General features: G+C 41.6%; 1 protein-coding gene across 1 annotated transcript in view; it reads left to right on the top strand.

The window, feature by feature from the left end:
• Positions 1-19942, top strand: part of ERC2 (ELKS/RAB6-interacting/CAST family member 2) — a 791328-nt gene that overhangs the window by 701203 nt on the left and 70183 nt on the right. The window contains exon 15 of the mRNA XM_044384924.2: positions 5099-5233. Coding sequence (XP_044240859.1) covers positions 5099-5233 — 135 coding nt within the window. The remainder of the gene's footprint in view (positions 1-5098; positions 5234-19942) is intronic.

Below are 19942 nucleotides of genomic sequence, written 5' to 3'. Positions count from 1 at the left end.
GTCCAGTTGTTGTCTGGTTTCTCCATCTTTTGCCCGAGACAAGAACTGTTGACCTTGCTCTGATTTGGCAGAAACAAGACCAGTAGAAGAGTTCTGGACTATTTCAGATTTCCCTGGCAGGAAAGAGGGAGAAAAGAAACCCTGATAGAAGAAAGTGTAATTGCTATTGTATGGTATTATCTCCATATCCCATAGCAACAAATCTTATTATATTTTTTTCTTATTTAAACCATATTCATGAAGGTTTTATTGTTAACTTGATCCAGATGACTGATCAAAGCATAGTTCATTATTGCCACCTTGCTAAAATATTTTTAAAGGCAGTTTTAATATTACACTTTTATAGCTACATATTGCCATTAAGCTATTGAGTCTATTACTAGTCAATCAAGGATTTTCATTTTGTTTCAAGAGCTCCTTGGATAAACTCTTCAGAAATGTCAAAGAGATGGAGTATATGGCACCTTTTCACAGATGGTGTTCATCAGGGATTTTAGTTAATGGATAAAGTTTCAGTTTTCCATGGTTGACTTTTGGTGCTAACAAAAGTATTCCAAAGGCCCCTGCTCTTCTAAAGGCTAGGGGATAGTAAGGAAATGAATCCCAAAACACCACCACCATAACCTTTTATTCTTAATGAGGTAAGTAACCAGGGATATGGAGCATTTCACCAGGTCCATTGTACTAAAGAATGGAATATATCTTGAAGAAAAGCAATTCAACTTTTCCAACAGCGCCAAAACTATGCATTTAACCTGCTATCCCACTCCCAAGAACAGCAACCAAAAACAAATCTATAATAGGAAGAGTTCAACTATCAAATGAAGAATTATATACTCAACTGGTTTATCATAGAAACTTATTATGTACTTTTCCCTTTCATCTGTTCTAAAGTAGTCTATACCCATTCTATTCATTCCTTCACACATCCATACATTGATTTGACACATATTTACTTACTACTTATGCACCAGACTCTGTGCAGGTGGTGAGTACAAGGGTGATTCAGACATAGTGCTTCCCTCAGAGGATTTCAGCCTAGTGGTAGAGAAAGCCAAGGAAGCACGTACTTATGTACAATTCATTGGGGTAAGTGTTGTGATGGAAGGGGGCTTGCTGGGAGGTGGGTACATGATCCTGGGGAAGACAGTGGGAGAGCACCTAATCCCTTCTGAGGCAGGCTTAGGGAAGGCATTTCTGGAAGTGACAGTGTTGAAGCTAAAAATGGGTATAACTTGGGTGAAAGGAGAGAGGATGAAGAATATGGCAGGAACAGAAACTAGCACATCCCAGGGCTGGGGACAAGAAGCATGAGAGGTGAGGTGGGGAGGTGAACAGCAAGCAGTTGCCCTGTAAGAGCTTTGTAAGCTGTGGAGGAGCTGGGGCTCTTTTCCTGAAGGTAGTCAGGAGTCTCTGAGGAGCCTGAAGTCAGGGACTAACAGGGGTCTGATGTCACCCTGGCTATAGATTTTGTTCAGTGGGAGGCAGGAGTGTGGTGTGAGAACTGTAAGAGGAGTCTTTCACCCTAGAGAAATAAGGTGGCGCCTAGAAGAAAGAGGAAGTGGAAAATGAAATCTGATTAGAGATGTCTCAGCAGTCATGACATAATGTAGTGAAATGAATATAACACAGTTAGCCAAAGGCAAAAGTGTCAGGTCAGCAGTTTGGTAGATACTGAAAAGGAAATAAAAATGGGCTTCAGCACATTGCTAAGTGAGTCCATGAGTTCCCAAGTGTAGTGCTGTGGAAAGCTCTCCCTCTTTCGAACTCCATATTAGTTTTCCTGGGACTCCAGTTATGACTGCCCAGAAAAATTGCTGGTTAAGGCTTTGTGGTGGGCACCTTGTGTATCTGTCAATTACAGGGATATGAACCATTGCACATGGAGTCACCTGGTCAGCGTGTCTGGAGTTAGTTGAACAAATGCTATCCTTGTTACAAATTTCTGCAGTTTTTCTTCCATCAATCTTCAAGGAGTATTACTCATGGCTTCTTATCCTTCCAGACCATTCTTGGTATGTTAGGAAACCAATATAATTGGGTGGGGATGAGAATTGGTAATCTAGATTAAAAAAAAAATTAAGAGCGATCCATTTTCAATTTGACCATTAAGCGGGCTAAATTGGTCAAATTTTTTTAGAGAAGGGAAAACTAGCAACCAGCCTGTAAGAAATCGGTCACAGTTTAGGGGATATGTTATAAGCAAGATAAATAAAAATGGTCTAGAGTATCAGGCCAAACTCTCATTATTCATCTCTGTTTCACACTCTTCTCTTCCAGTCCAGACTAATCAAAAGAAGCCTCTTCCGCTCACAATTGCTATGTGTACATTTCCACCAGATCTGGTATTCACATGAACAACATGGTTTATTTATATTTCAGCACCAAATTGGAAAGATGACATCATTCATTTACAGTCTTTATCCCATGACATGCCTATTCTCCAACACCTCATTTCAGCAGACACATTTAGGACTGCATATAGCATCTTGTTTAGCTTGTACATTCTTTTATGGGATACAGTTCAAAGGTAGGGAACTTTAGGCTTGTTGCTGGTAAGAAAATAATCTCATAAAATCACAGGAGCTTCCCCAAAGGATAAGGACATTACGATGTTTACAATAGCAGAGTTTTTATTTGTTCATTTAGGCTTCATCGTTCAGTCTTGGGTGAGCCCCTTCCTTCTTGACCATAGCAGGTCTTACAGCTCCCTTCAGGCTCTCCGAGTTCTATTAGAAGAAACAATTTCAGATTTATTAGTTCATGAGTTCAAATGTACAGACTCCTGACAATACTGGAGTTTTAAGTGTGAACACTGAATTCAGAATCTTTTGTAAAAGGGCAGGCTGAGTGAGGGGACTCTCAGTACTTGGTCGGCAACAGCTCCGATGACCTGCTCTTTCTCAAAAGCTGTAACTTGTCCATTGGGTCTTCTGACGCTTTAAATGGTCGGGAGAAGGATGAAAATGCTATCATCTGCCAAAGGTTGCCTGGGATTTTTTATTTAATTGTTAGGTGGATCTTTCTCTCCATTTTTATTGTTTTTATCCACATGCACGCATTTTTTACACCCACTGTGAGGACTTTCAAATATTGTACACATTTCTCAAAATGGAGTACATTATGGGACATCCTCTGACAGATAAGATTGGGATGTGAAGTGTTTCCAAAACTTAGCAGAACCAAAGCATCTATAGGAAAGCTATTTCCACCTGATGAGCTGTTTGCCTTTTCTGCCAGCAGCATGGCAAAGAGAAAAGGCTAGAAATTGAGAATTGGAAGACCCAGGAAATCTCCATGTTCTGTGGAAAAAAGGAGACTCTGGGGGCTGAAATCTCTGCCTTCATTTTCAGCTGCAAGAGAGGAGAGTAATAGTTCCTCCCAGGAAAGTGTTGGGGACCATTTAGATTGTACTACAAGAATATACTGTGCTAGGTCCAGAATTATTATCAGAGTGGTGTTTGTTACATAATAAAATTCCAACAGGTTGGAAGCTCTGCCAGCCTTTGGTTTCCAGCTCTCTTGAAGTGTGATGGCTCTCTGTCATCTCAAGCCACCAGTGGGATTGTTAGGGCAACTCATAAGATGTCCTCAACTCTCAGTGACCTTCCCTGGCTAAAAACAAATGTGCAGTTGCCTGTAGGATGGCAGCATTCCTCAAAATTCTGGCCCTGCTTTCTTTCAGTCCCCTCATTGCGGCAGCATGCACAGTGTATTTACATCTACTACTCCCTGTTAGATTCTGGGGAGAGGCAGGTGAAAGAAGCAGCCTCAAGTCTACCAACAGTTGGACAGATAGATCTGAGGTTACAGAGAGATAATCAGCAGGCGGTGTGCGTGTCCTGGCATCAGGGGTGGGATCAGGAAAAGGCTCCTAGAGGAAAAATCCTGAATTAGCCAGACACACAAGATCGAGGTGAGGGAAGGTGATTGGGGGAGGTACCGCAGGCAGAGGAAACAACATGTATAAGGAGAGGTTCCTTACTGTAAACAGAGCAAAAATAATAATAATAATAATAACAACATTTGATTTTTTATGGTAAGCCTATTACGGGCCAGGTCCTGAACTAACGCTTGAAGCCTATTGGATCCCTTGCTCCTCACAGAGACCCCAGGGAGAGAGGCACCATTACTCACATTGTATAGTTCAGGAAATTGAAGCTTACAAATAGTTAACTCTCAAAAGATCACGTAACCAGCAAAGAGGTAGAGCAGGACTTGAATCTAGTCTTCTCTCCAAATACACATGTGTGCTCTCTGCATTTCCTGGCTTTCTGGGCTGGATATTTTTATCTGCCTTTTCCCCTTGTCTTTAGGCATTTTTCTAGATTCTGTGACCCTGGTGGGTCAACTCATTGCTGTTTCTTGCTTTACATAATAAAACGATACAGTTGTTTGTCCTGGGAATTTAAACCATGACACCTAGCTGACTCATGTGACAAACATAGTGGGCCATAAATGATAGCAGTCAGATCTTTCACATCAACTCTGCTCCTTTTGCTCAATTTCCACAAAGGGCACCATCAGGTAAATTGTCCACAGAGAGCCCTTTCCCTAGAAGCCTTCAGAGCGACAAACCTTCTCCATCGCTACTTTTGCATTTGGCAGCTTTTGAGTGGATTCCTCTGCTTTGTCTCGCAAGACCATTACTTGTCTGTAGTTTTGTGTCTCCACCCAGCTGCGTCCCATCTTTTTTGTCCAGGGCTTCCTTCTCGTGCTTGCTCTAGAATGTAGGACATGATTGTTGGCAGTTCCTGATTATAAGCTTACCTGGATCTGTGTGATTGCTTGATAATGTAAAACAGAGCACCTTTGGGTATATGTCCGTTTTTTTTCCCCTTTTTAAATCACATGGTTGGGGGGGAGAGTACACTTACATTTCATGTAGGTCCAAGAACATAGTAGCTTCTAGGATGTGACAAAGCCTCTTTTACCAAATGGCATGGTGCATTCTTTATTGAGTTTCAGTTTGATGAAAAACGAAAACTTCTGGGCTAGGAACAAAAGGAGCCCTATAGGTACTGTAATTATGCCCTGAATCCTCTTGGCTGGTCTTCCAGTTCCTGATGGAGCCTTCTCTGGTTTTTGTTCTGCGCAGACGCAGAACAGAATGAAGCTGATGGCAGACAACTACGATGAGGACCACCACCATTACCACCATCACCACCATCACCACCACCACCGATCTCCTGGGAGGTCGCAACACTCCAATCACAGGCCCTCTCCCGACCAGGTCAGTTTCATTGCCGTTTACCTCCAGGACCCCTTTTACCCTTTGGATATTTTAAGATAAAATAAATAATCCTCAAGAAATAATAAACAGCATAAAGTGATACGTCCTTTGAACTGAAACTAATAGCTTTGGTATTTATTTCCATCACTCAAGGAGTCTAAATGTTTTCCTTTCTCCTTCCTCTTTAAGGTTTTGTCTGTTCTTGTTTATGTTATGCATTTTCTTTCCTCCCCTCCTTTCTATTTTCATAGATATGAAGTCTATTGCTGGCTCAGTATCTAATGGTGGGTTACTTTGGAATGTCTGTTTCATAGTTTTAAGAGAAAGCACTTTGTTTCCATGAGCTTGGCAACCAGAGAAGCCTTGAGTTTGCTGAGCACTTTCCTAGAAAATTCCTTAATGATGCAAATTAATGGTGGGGTAAAACAACATGAAGAGAAATCAGTTTTGCTTGCATTTTAGCTGGTGAAGTCAAGGGGTCTGGTTTATTTGATTTGGACGCTATCTTCTCCCTTGACTAAGTGAAGCAAGTGAAAAGATGGATTGACAAAAACAAAAATCTCCTGCGGTCTTCAATGATATTTGCATTCACCTACCAAACATAAAAACTATTGATAATGCGTAGGATTAAAACTCCTGAAGGTGAACGTCATGGAAATTATGAAATTAAATGCAAACTAGCAAGTTAATACAGTCAACAGTAGCAGTGTTTCCTCCCTTTATTGTATTATAAGCTTCTTGTGTGTGTGATCCTAGTGTAACTTATACAATAAATTTCAAAAGGGATGGGGCCATAGGTAATGGAATAGAATCATCTGGATAAGTGTGAATGCCTTTGTTGTATATTTCTGGGTATGTGGGGGAGGAAGGGCTTACTAGAATTACCTGTGTGAAGAGAGGTTTAACTGTTTGTTGGAGGAGGAGGAGGTGCTTATTATGCTCCTAAGATATTTTTCAGATGGCTCTGTTTCCTATGCACCTCATGTCACTAGTATCCCAAGGGAGAAGTTAAGATTGCAAGTCTCCAAGATGTTTTACCAGGAGTACAACTCCAGGGGGAGCCATTTATATAGTATGCAACATAAGAAGTGCTTCCTGGAGCAGTACATGAAGTAGCTCCAACAAGGAGGCCCCCTGCCCCTGACACTCAGCTTTGCCCTACTCTTGTACCAGGAAGCATTTGCCCTCAGAGACCCCAACACTGCAGGTGTTCATATAGGACATCTAGTTTTCTGAAGCCAAGTGCAGAAAGGCACCAGTTCATGTTATTAGCTCTCGAAATGGTTCTTAATTTAGCGATCAGCAAAGTAGAGAGAGATATAAATTTCATGTCATTATCTTGTATGCCTGTGGTTTTGCTTTGATTTAGCTTTATTTTTTCAAATCTCATCCCTTGCCATCACCACTACCTCCCCCGCACTCACCCATCCTAGTATACCTGGCACCCTACTAATTAACATCTTCATTCTTGTTCTTGGTCCTTGCCTTTTGGCGCACTGCCCTTTGCTCCTTGACCGTCTCCCAGGAGGACTAAATGTGAGCTTTTATTGGTGCTAGAAGGCCACCCTGGGCTTTCCCCCTGAGAGATAGGAGCAGAGAGCACTGTAGAGGCAGAAAGAAGGATTTGGAGCCCAACTGGGAGAGTGACTCACACAAGGACCTCCTGAGATAACAGGTTTTTTTCATCACAGAGACACATATGCTAATACGTCCTGCTAGAAACTGGACACCAGATCAAATTTATCTGCCTTGTGAATGTATTTCTCACAAAAGCTAGTCTCCTGCTTTTCCAGAGATCTTTAAACACAAAAACACTTGCTGGCTTCGTTGACCCTCTTATGTTTGTCTACCAACGCCAGAGGTTGTTACAGGGCAGAAATCATTGCTCAGGGGTAATGCCCTTCCCAGAAGAGTTAGTGTCCTTTGAGGGGTATCTGGCTAAGATGTGTCATCAGGATCTCTGCTATACCTTTGTCATTGCTGCTGTTAGGAGGATGGTGATAGTCTTCCACTTTCCCATCCTTCATCTCAGTGACTAAGCAGCCCATCGACATAGAGGGAGATAACCTCATCCTCTTCTACAAATGAGAAATTCAGGCCCTGGAAGGGGAGGTGGTGGGCTGACCTGAGTCCTGCTTCTGGTTATTTGCTCACTCAGCTAATACTTGGAACGCGTATTCCATGCCAGTCACCACGCTGGCCTTGGGAAAGAACATGATGGACAAGACAGGACCCCTGCCTTCAGGGAGTTTGCTGTCTAGTCTGAAGACAAAAATCCAGGTCTCGTTCAGTTTTTTCCGGATCATGTCAATCAGAACATGACATTGAAAAGATAGTTATGACTTAAATAGGGATCCATGACTTAGGAACTCACTCTGCAATGAAGTTCACCTTGAAAGTGACATACCCTTGACCAGAAGGATAATTTTGCAGTTTTAAATTGGAGTCAGCAAAGCTTCCTTGCTACACTCTTTCAATTAGAGAAACGAGAATTGACTAAGAAGACCTGCATGAGTGGTTGACTCCAGTGATGGAAATGGCAAGATCCTCTGGGCTGGTGACCTTTTTGACTAGGAGTCTCGGGTCTAGGACAATCATACCCTCTGTTATAATCACCAACAGCTCATATACCAATATATGGGTTGTTATAAAACTAATTTCCAGAATGTCACAGTCATTGGAAGGCTGGGAAGTCTTTCCCAGGTGATTACAAACTCTATGTATAATTGTGAAAACATATATTCTAATATGTATGGAGTGGAGCTACTTCTCAGGAGAAAGTGGCAGCCTTATGATGACAGCTTAAGAGTCTGAACACTGGATTGATTTGGATGGGATTTAAACTAAATGTCCATAATGTACCCGTGTTAACTGAATTGACTTAAAGGGGAGAGATTTCTTCCAATGGATTCCTGATTTCCTTCCCATGAATCTTCCAGCCCTGACTTTCCTGTGGCCTGAGGATTGACCAACATCTTCTGGAAGAGGGACTACAAAATGTTGCTATTGTCCCTTGAGCTTATTAAAAGATCAGAACACATGAAAATAAAGAAATATAAGGAAAACCAGTCACTTTGCTACTTTTCCAGAGAAATTCATTTTTCCTTAGGAAGTTCAATTTAAGTATTGCTGGGCACTTGCAGAATTAGATTCTTTTTCCATTTCTTCCCTGTCTCTTTCTCATTTACTATGATTTTGATTTCTCCTCAGGAGAAACTGAATCCAAGGGTTATAAGTCTAGACGAGCATTTCCCAAAGTAACTTTTGGAACATTAGTCCCAGGAGGAAAGTCTTGAAACAAAGATTCAGTGAGTAAAGAATTTGGGGGAAATGCTGCATATTATAACTCAATCTTAGAGAGTCTTGGTGCAATTAGCAGATCAAAGGATCTAAAAAGTCATATAAGAAAGAAAGCTCTCCAATTTTATTTAATCCAGCATTTCCCAGACTTATTTGATCATAGAATCTTTTTTTTCTTTTCCTTTCTTTTCTAGTAACATCTGTGCTCTGAGAAATACTGTTCTCAGAGTATCAGGTGAAGAAAGAGACTACCCAGTTTAAAACATAGCTGATCCAGTTTCCAGCAGTGTTTTCCATCAGAAGGTGGAGTTTTGAGGCAATTTCTGCTGTGCCCTGCATAGCAGAAAATGAGAGTGCCTCTTTCATTCATTTCTTGGGATACTTTTTAAAGGCTATAATGTCTGAGAATGAGTTATCCCACCAAAAACCCAGTAGATCTGAACTAAGGAAACCAGTATAAGGGTGACGACCCAGGAAAGCAAGGGTAATCATAAATACACAATCCTCAGAAATTGAAAATGAGTGTGATGAGGGGAAGGGACAATTTGGAGAACATAAGAGAGGTCAGTGGGATGTGGCAATCCAACAGCCTAGACCCTTACCCAAGAAAGGAGCAGGCATGGTACTTGAAGGCCTATGACCCCATGATGGCCATAGCCATTGAAACATCCAGGTAGATCATTCAGACAAATCCTAGTTATAATACCTTAGGAAATTTCTCAAACCAAGAGGTGGGCACAAATATTTCCAAGGGAAGACAACAAATAGTTCCTATGACACAAGCTGCTGAGAAGCTCTGAGGAACAACAAAGACCAAAGAATAAATGGAATATGCTGGAACCATACTTGTGATTTTATTTTCAGTGAAGTGACCACGATTGATTTTAGAAAAGCTAAGCGGAAACTCAACTTCTCCCAAATGCCCTCTGTGCATGTCACCAGTATCTGTTATTTTGTCAAAGGAGCATCTTTATTTGCCATATCAATTATGTCAAGTCTTTTTACTATTTTCCAGGCATCATATGATATTTATGGTCCCAGGAAAAATCGTGTTTTATTAATCTCCTAATGACTTCCAGGTATGAAGAAAAGCATAACATCGGAGTGAAATCCCACACTCCAGCCAACTCAAAACGCCAGGCCTAGTTCAGGCTGTCCTTGGGCATCCAGGACTCACATTCCCATGCCTGAATCTTAGAGTGGGCTTTTGGTCTTTAAGGACCTAGATCTCACTGCTTTTTGTGCAAAATGTGCTTCCATTTCTTAAACCATCTGCCACTCTTATGCTAATTTGTAGGGGCCTAAATGGCAAAATCCTAAACATTTTTTGTATGGAAACCTCAGAATATATGGCCACTTTCCAAGCCCAGAACTTGCATCTCTTCTCCCTCCCTTGTTTTTGAATGGAAATGCTCACTCACAGGAGTTGAAGAGCTCAAGGATTTTGACTATTTCGAAGACTTTCAGATCCCATTTAAAATTTAAAGTTCACACTTTACTTATAGAAATCCTACTTCTAAAGGAGGGCTACAGAGTCCAGGAGCATGGAAGCATAATACTTACTAAGTTATTGTGGAAAAAGTTGGCTGAATTTTATGTTCTATTCATACTCTGTTACATACCTCAAAGTATATTCATACCTGTCTGGCCCATAGTAGGCCCTCAATAAATGTCTGTTGAAAGAGTTGTTCCCTAAGTACCTTTGGGAAATAGGATGGGCAGATGAAAGTATCCCCACTGTACATGTAAAGAAACTAAAGCTCAGAGATGTTGTCAATTATTCAGAGTCACACACCTGAAAATTGACAGACCCAAGATGAGGTCCTGAGTCTCTGAGTGCTATAATTGGTGGCAGACCTCTTTGGATGTCAGTATGGATGTATTTACACAACCACAGGTGTTAAATATGGTTGCATGGCTATAATGTCAACTTTCTCTAGAGTACACATGTGTTGTCCCCCTTCCCATTGAATTATAGTAAATTTTATCCTATTTTGTTGTATTTTTCAAAGTTGAAACAAAAATGTCATCTCCTCAGTTCTCTTTCCGTTTTCCCTGGCTCCCATTGTCTCTATGTACATTCTTTTGTTACATGACTTTATCCTTTCATTTCCTCCCATTTCACCTGTTCCCTTTTACTCTTTATTCTTGCTGAACCTGTGCCAGTGAGAATGCCGCTTCCTGCAGTTCTCCCACTGCATGAAACTACCCGAGTGAGATCCTCAAGTAGTGGAGAGCATGGTACAGAAAGGGAGGGGATTTGCTCTGGGTTACAGAGGGCCCTTAGCAGTGGACTGCCGGGGCCCACAGCCCCTTGCTCACTCACGTATGAGTCTGCACATACGAGGCCTGAGACAGGCCAGGCTCCCAAAGCAAAACAGGATGCTTCCCTGGGCCAGGGGCTGCTGTCAGATCTGCCAGGGCTTGGGGCGTACTTCAAGGTAGTGACCTTACTGTGGCAGAAGCTGGGTTTTCCATTTTGCATCCTTAACATTAGGGTGTCTGCTCTGTTAATCTATTCCCAGAAACTTGGTTGCCTTAGTCCTAAATATTGCTCACTCCACTTGGCAATTTCCAGAATTTGTCTGCAAATGTAAATAGTGAACTTTGGTTTTTCTCTGTTGCTCCTGGTTACTGTGTGATCCTGGCACATATTGGCTCTCAGCTAAGACTGGAGTTTGTATGGTTAGATATATTTCAGAGCACTGAATGTCCACTTTGACCTTTCGCTGAAAATTCCTGTTGAGATTTACCTGAGACATCTGTCATTTTCCCATAAGCCATCAAATAACTTGGTCACTAAAGATCCTAGATATGGCCTTCTTTTCAAGGTACGTATATGGGACGGATATACAGGCTGTATTTTAAGCTATCATGAAATGATCTTGGTGATCGCACCAAGGTTGACTGCTACCTATGCTCTGCTTCGCAGAGCTTGCCACCCTTGCTACCTTAGTTTTGAGATTTCTAGCCCCCAAACATCTCCTGTCTTCCCCCTTACAGACAAAAAAGCCGTAAGTAGAGTTAGCTCAAAATAAAAATGGGGTTCTTACCCTCTTGCCGTCCCACCTCTGTCCATGCTGCACACACCTGAGCCTTAGGTACCAGCTCTCAGATAGAATTAGTCAGTGTCCTTCAGAGCCTTCCCATAGGAGGGGACTGTCTAGCCACGCCTACAATTAGGTCCTCATTGAGGTGGTGGCTAGAGGCCGGTGACAACATTTCCAAACCCCAGGTGTTTCTTAGCCCTAGATCTGTGGGGTAAAAGTCCCTTGCTCTCCCCCTCCACCTCATCCTCCGCCTCCTCCTTCTCCCAGAGGCCTGCATTTTATGTTTGGTGAAGGAGTTGGTAGAGTCTCATTGTCCACCAGGAGATGGAAGCTGTCACAGCAACCCTTCCCGAGGCCCTGTTACTTGTCAGAAAGCAAACTCAAGGCCCTTGGATTCCCCACTTGCCCACAGCCCTCTCTGTGAAATGGTGGACGGGGTTTATGATTGATGCCCTGCTTGCCTTGTACTTTCACCAACAGATTAGCCAAAGTGCAGCCCTTTGAATTCTAACAAACAGACAAGGGGTTTAACTTGCTCCATTGCCCTCCGAAGATGGATTCTGTATATAGAATTGTTATTCCTAGCTTTTGCTTAGCGAGGAAAAAAAAGAATTTATTTTATGTTTTGAGGTTAAATGAATGTGGGATAAATGTATACATAGTGTCCTGTGTGTATATATGTATGTATCGCTATATGTCAGACGAACTGAGGACTTTTCCACATATGGAAGAATTTCTCAAGATCATGTTTAACTGGAAATTTCTCTCCTTAACTTCCCTTGAGTACATGTTTGAATATACATAATATATACATATATACGTGTGTGTGTAAATACGTTTTCATGTTTCCTACATAGAAGAAAAATTAACTACCATGTATCAGAGCTTACTAAAGTATAGTTACAGAACAACAGAACAAAGCAGAAATTTTGAATCCCCTATGACAGTAACCTAATAAGAAAAGTTAACATGTCTTCAGTTTTTAATATCAATTTCCCATCCAAGCTAGTATGTCTGAAGCTGGTCTGAGTAAGAAGCAATCAGGTTTTTTAACACTGCAAACCTAATTTCATGGCCCACTTCTTGGACGAGGCCTTGGGTTTTGGCTTCATGAAGAGATGAAGGCTTCAAATTCAAAATGAAGAAGGCTTCTGTTAGGCTGATGTTGATTGGATGGGAGAAGGTTCAGAGATTTCAGCTGTTCCCACTGTTGGGCTGGTCCTCTCACAATCGGAGCCAAAGATACCCTGGGATGCATTTTGAAATAAATTTTGCGAGCCATTTGTCTCTTTCCTTTTTTTGAAAAAAGATAATTAGAAATTAAAAATTGAGATATAATACATGTAACATCATATTAGTTTTAGACACATAATATAATAATTTGATACCTGTATATATTGCAAAATGATTAGCAGAATATGTTTAGTGAACATCCGCCACCACACACAGTTACAAATTCTTTTTTTCTTGTGATTACTTGCCTCTTTGCTGATACTCCTTTTATCACAAATGGATTGGAAGATGCTGTGTTTAAAACCCAACAGATTTTTAGAAGTAGATGAGATAGAAAGGTAGCTCAGATATCACTTTTTTCTTTATCCTTCAAAGACTATTAAAAATCCCTGAAGCTACTAAAACACGAGGAATGCGCTGTTTCTCACCTTTGGGAAATAAAGGTGGCAGTTTATTTGTTTGCTTGTTTTTAAGAGCAGAAGCTCTGGAATGACCCTGCCAGGGCTCTGTGTGAGGCCACAGGTAAAGAAGGAAATGAGGACAAACGTCTGAACTGTTGCTGGGGGAGTATTTAACTCTCCTTCCCCTACCAGCAGTTGCGAGCTCACCCAGCCATCAGGAGCCACAGGAGAGCCAGGGAGGCGGGGTGACAGCCGCTGGGAAGCTGGCTTTGCAGATGAGCAGGTTGTTACCAAAGCTCTTTAATCTGGGTGTGATGTTAATTCCTGACATGTAAGCACATGAGGGCACGGTCTGATAAACCCTGCCAGGTAGGGTCTCTGTGCATGGGAAAAAGGCAGACCTGCTGAATGCAGCAGGAGCCTCCTGTAGAAAAGGAGTTTTGCCTTACAGAAGCTTTGAGCCTGTTGAAGACCAGTCTTACTCTATTTTGGGTCAAGTTTTTGTCCCCCCTTTTACCGATTCCTCTTAGTTTTAAACCTTGTTTACAGTATTAGGGTTTCATTAAAAGATTTGTTGCAGTATCTTTTGAGTCAACAAGGGTTTTCAGACACTGCCTGCACTCCCCAGCTTGTAGATGTAACTCATCTTGGCAACATTTGGAGGGTTGATTCCTTTTCAACTTGCTGCTTTAATCCAGTCACATTTGTCTAAGAGGCAGCACTTCGGCTCCCCTGTGGAAAGGGGGGTGGCCAACCTTGAAATGTCTGAAAGCAGAGAGATCCATTTTCTGTTGCTAAACACCATTGCTCCTCTTTTTTTTTTTTTTTTTTGAACTGATGTCATAAAGATCATGTTTGACTTACACACACCAGTCACTTGCAGCACCCTGAAGATAAAGGAGAAGCGCAGGAAAGAGAATTAGAAACATCTTTTAAACGTCCACTGCACAAACACCAATTCTGAAAACTACCTTCTATACACAGTAATAGCTCTTTAAAAATTGGTTCAGCATCTCTATATGAATGATCTGAATAACCTCTAGCTGGGAACAGCCCAGAGATGCTAAAATGCCTAAGGATGAAATTTTATACACTATTGGGTCCTTTTTACACATACTCTTTTGCCTTTGGCTTTAGTGCAATGTCAAATAATTTGTTATAATAGTAGCAAACTATCAAATGCTACCAACAGGGATGGTGTGCCTGCTTATATTTGTATATGTTTGTAACATCTACAAAGTGGTTTAATTTACATTCTTCAGTTTAATTCAGTCAGCACCCTATGAAGTATGAGGGTCAGGATATGATCCCATTTTCTTTTTGAGGCAGCTGAGGAAGTGATGAGTCAAGAGTCTAAGGGATTTGTTTGCCCACTAGCCAGAAAATGGCAGGACCAGAGTCATGTTAAAAACACAGTTTTCACTGTATTTAACAAAGCCAAGTGTTAATGACTGATGGATGAGGGAGCAAATATAAAGCCTGTCTCCACCCTCACCCCTTTTTTATGACTATCTGGCAATGGCTCAGCTTTTAACAGATGTTGACTTTGGGCTCTGAAACAATATTGTTGGCCAACGTAGAGCCTTCCAGCATTTCCATCTACAGCTGGGTATCTTGCATCTTTCAGCTGAGAGATCTGGCACCATGCACCAAAGACTGGTTTGTCAGAATTAGTTTTGTTTGAAGGAAATAGAAAACTACTTTCTTCAAGTTGCCCCACGATGAAGGCCCCCCAAAATTAAGAAAGTGCCTGAAGAAACTTCATTAGATGTGAAGGAGAACCCCCCCGCCCCGTAATATTCTCAGTGGTCTGGCAAAGGACTCAGATGATTGCCCTTCCTCAGGCCCTGTGAGTTGAACTTGCTGAGAAGAACCAACCGAGACTGCACAGGCTTCCAGTCTCTATCTACCTCTTCCTTGAGAAACACGCTAGTGTTTTTAAAATATGAACATCTCCTGTCGAGTTCCCCTCAGCCAATGACATTCAGCTTTCACCAACTGGAGTTAGAAGAGTAAAGCAGGGAAGTGGCTGGTGTGGTGCAAAGGGGGAAGGAGCCATTCTTGGGAGAAACAAGTAAACAGAATCTTGGCAACCCTAAGGAACTCTGGAATCCAGGCAGCCTTCTGTCTCAGAGGAGTTGAGTCATTCAGAAAAGCAAGAACTGATCCTATATACTTACTCATTTGGAAATAATTTGTTAAAATCCCACATCTGAGGCATTGTGAGGCAGTGCAAAGTGAGTGAAGGCTCTGCCTTTTCCCTCAGGGACCATGAGGGTGCTGCTGATAATGCCCACATAAGGGCAGGTACTATTTGCATGTGAGGTTCTCTTTCTTCTAAGAGCCAGACAGACCCAACCTAAGTTGTGCCATCCAACTCCATCCAGGCCCTTCAACAGCTTGGAAAGAGGGCAGTGCAAAGTCCCAAGTACTTCAGAGCTGAGAAAAGCAGAACTGACAAATGCCTTCAGGGTCAACATGAGCCCTTCCTTCTGTGGCTTCAGAGTTCACCTGTCAGGCGGGTATACCTTTGTGGTTAGATGGACTGGAATTTGACCCTAGCTCCACAGCTCCTAGCCAGGTGTCCTTTGGTGGCTACCTGATCTTTCTTCCTGAGCCTTCCTTTCTGTATCTGCACAAAAGGCCTCCCAACACCTGTGTCATGGGGCAGTGGTGAGACTCAGTGAAAAAAAACTGAAGACAGAAAGCTGTCATACTCTCTAACCTTGCACAGGTGCTAATACTATCCAGCACAGGTGCTAGAAACGATCCAGCCCAGGTCAGAAATAAGCTAACATTTATATTTCAACAGGGCGCAAAGTATCTGAACCTAGGACTTTCTTCTTCTTTGGGGGGAACTTATCTGGAAATGGGCCCCACAGGCTATAACAAATACAGATCATGTAAGAGTTTACAGGCATTCCTGACCTCATCACCTGAACAGAGACATCTACCCATGGGCTAAGCATTACAGGAGGCAGGGGAGGTGAAAAGCAGGGATGGAAGGTCCCCAGAGGGAAGCTTTGGGCTTGACCCTGAGAGTAAACTTACTAGTGCCCTGACCAGGCTAGGTGGCCCTGTTTTCCAGATTCGTACCCATTTTTTTTTTCCTTTGCACTTGTGTTTGTCTTCCCCGACTCCGGCCAAACCTGCAGTTGGAAATGCCAAGAGGAGCTGCTTTGGTTGAACCCAGACACAGGGCACATCATAAATCCCACACTGTAGTGTTGCTTCCAGGACTTGTGCAGCCAAAGTTAGCAGAGTCCTGGAGCTTGATGTTTCCAGAAAGTGTCAGAGAAGGCACGGACTGAAGTGGGGGTAGGGAGAAGTCTGGTGACTGTCTATACCAGACCCTGCTATAACCAGGACAATCTCTTTGCTTCCCTCCCCCCAAGGAAGCCAGTGTGAACTTTCTGGCAGAGACAGCTAGCTGAATTCTCAGAGAGGCAGTGGGCTGATTTGGAGGTGATTCTTCCTTCATTTCACTCTCATTTTCAGCTAGGACAGGTGTGATAGTAAGGACCCCATTAGGAACCTAGTCCTCCAATTTCAAGAAAAAAGCTGGCTGTTAACTCAAAAGAATTGCAGGTGTTTTTGAAAAAAAAAAAAAAATCCAGTGATGGGCTGGGGCTTGTTGGCTGACTATAGATAATACTTGAAAATAGAGACCAATTAAAAGTTTACACTGGGCCATTTATCATAGCATATTATAGAGTTCCTTCCCACAGCTTCTTTGCTGGGGCTAACAAACGCCCCCCACAACAAGAAGTCACCTGTCTTGTCAGTGATGTCTCATCCCTTTCCCCTTAGAGCTTGTCATCAGCATAGCCCTGTGAGTGGCCCATCTGGTGAGGAATTTTGTTTTATCTTAGTATTTCGAGAATCCCATTAGGGCCCAGCATCTGGGACTGCAGGATTTCCATCAAGGCCTCATATAATCTCTGGAGCTATAGATTCATCCTAAGGTTATTTGATAGCTAAACCTCCCTACTCTTCAAAGTTTGCTGTGTTTTGTGGTCACTGTGCTCTGGGCTTCAGCCCACCTTGGATGTTCCCATCCCCAGATGCTGTGGAAAAAAGCACCCGGATGACTGATGGAGTAGAGGCTTTCTCCCCATCCAGATATTTGGGCAATTCCTGGCATAGCAATCACTCAAGAAGGACACACAAGGGAGGTAACACCAGGCAACATCCAGAAAAGCCACTGCAAAGTAGATCTGGAAACAGAAAAACAAGGAAACAGACTCTCCCAGACCTGATAGATGCATTTTGAAAGTCCCAAGAATTTCTAAATAACTTGGCATGAAGCTGGGGATCAAGTGACATTTATCTGTTTCTTATTTTTTGGCCCCCAAATTTACATTTCTGTGCAGTAAGATCGCTGAACAAATTAATATTTGCATACAAAGATGTAAGCAGTGCAGGAGTCAGACAGCTGTGAACGTTTGGAAATACTTGGAGCTCCCCTTCTGATTAGCTCCTGCATTTTTGTTTTTTATTCCCCAAGCGGACACTCACTCTGACCCAGATCACTTGGTGATTAGGGTCAATTCATGTTTAAGCTTTGAAGATTAGAGAGACCAGAAATGGCCACCACCTCCCTTTCTATTTTCTGTTAAAAACTTTCAACTTTAGAAACAAAAAACCTGAAAAAAAATGCATAATATCCCGAGTTCACTAAAGGAATTTATCCACATTTCTGCCATGTTAAATGTTAGCAAAGTTTATATTGGATTGTCATATTTCTTTACTTTATTCACCAGCATACAAGACGTCGATCTCAACATCTGGTTTTTAATAACCCTGGACATCTGGGAGCTCCTTTTTATTCTGTGGTGGACGAGGCTCAGTAGTGATATTGGCAGTGTATATTTTCAACCTACAACTCCTGTCTGTTTCAATCATAATTAATTACCACTTTTTAATATATTTAATTTGCTAAAAGTCATTTGCATTAGACCACATTTCACTGTTAAGAAAATAGTGGTAGATTTTGGTGGCAGCGGCTTTCTTTTTTTTTTCTTTCTTCTTCAAAATTTAAAACCCTCTATGAGTGGATTTGAAACAAACTAAATGTATACATGTTGTTGGGTTTTCAGTGCAAAATGAAATAAAGTGCTCTGCAAGGAAAGTGATTTTACAGCCATTTAGAAGTGCTCAGCAGGGGCTGTGGGCTGCATTTTAGGGAAAACCTTCTATTTTGTTTTGTGACTTTGGCAAATCATTGCATTGCTCTGTGCCTGGAGTTTTCCTACAGCAGTGACTTTGGGGGTCAAAAACCTTATAATGAAAGCTAGAGCTTCCATCCAGAGAAATATACTACACGCATACCCACAGCATTCTGCTTTAAATTTCAGGGGGTGGCTAGGCCCCTGGAAGCCCATTTGTGGGTGCTGGAGGTTCCCATGCTTTAGACTTTACTTCTTCATTAGCATAAAAAGGGACATTAACTTTGCTTTTCTCCAGGAACTGAGAGGAAGTTCAATGAATGTAAAAATACGTATTTCTCAAGTTATGTAGGGAAAAGAGAAGTTTATTGCCACGAGCAATTGCTAGATTGTGTTGTAGTTAATTAACACAGATAAATTATACATGAGAAGATCCAGCTAAAATGATCAATTGTACCTTATTTTTTGCTAGAATATGCCTATCTAAACTGTCAGTGCAAGTTCACACTGAGTTGTCCAGCTTGTACTCTGTGCAAATCACTTGGTGGACTCAAATCATTTGGGGATTGTTAACCCTTTGTGGGCCATAGATCCCCTTGGCAGTCCAGTAAACTCGGGCTCTCTTCTCAGAATAATATTTTCAAGTAGGCAAAATAAAATGCACAGAAAAAAAAGGACAAAAATTATATGAAAACTGACTTCAAAGACAAAGGCAAGATTCATTGAACTGTATGAAATTGCTGTTTTTCTAGATCAAAAATGGTGAAATATTGGCATTTTTATACAATTCAAACAAATATTAAAACAACTTATGCAGTAAGAATCCAAATGGTGAGAAAATATCCAAGTTATTTTGTTTCCTGTTCCTGGTTTTCAAAACAAAGAAGCGAATCATGGCAAAACCTAGTTTCATTGGGGATTTATTAAAGGACACAGCTCCCAAATTATGTGTGAGATCAGGATATGAACCACTCAGTCTTCTACACTTTGTTTCAATCCTTGCAGTAAAAAGTGAGAATTCTTGTTCAGAACAGGACCTTGGGATGGTAGATTTACTTCTGTCTTCAGAGATTCAGTTTCTCTGTCTATTGGCCACTTCACTAAGTGAAGAAAGTGGCCAGAGCCATTCTGGAAACATTTTCAACAACGAGAATTCAGACCAAATAAGTTTCAGTTTATACATAGTTGAGCACAATTCTAAGTTAAACAAAACTCTCTTTCTACAAGCATTCTACTGAATTGAAGTTTACTCTCTTCTCTTTGAAACTTATTTGATTGCAAATGTATAATCATTCCATGCAAATGTATAATCATTCCATGGCGTGCACATCCTCTTTTATGCTGAGAGCAAAATAGAACCTGACAAATCCAGAAGATCACAGCGTGTTTGAGCCTTTGTGAAATAACCGATGTGAATTATCGCATGCTGCAAAAGTTTGTTCCACCCAAGTAGATGGAGTTGTTGTTTTTTTTAATTCTTCTTCAGCCTTTATTGATACTCTAAGCTTAAGAGAAATTAAGGGTATTTGATTACTATAATTACTTCTCTGCTTACTT

The sequence above is a fragment of the Ursus arctos genome, unplaced genomic scaffold, assembly GCF_023065955.2.
Source record: "Ursus arctos isolate Adak ecotype North America unplaced genomic scaffold, UrsArc2.0 scaffold_14, whole genome shotgun sequence".
Taxonomy (NCBI): Eukaryota; Metazoa; Chordata; class Mammalia; order Carnivora; family Ursidae; genus Ursus; species Ursus arctos.
The sequence above is the reverse complement of the archived record's forward strand: the minus strand, read 5'-3'. Positions and strand labels throughout refer to the sequence as shown.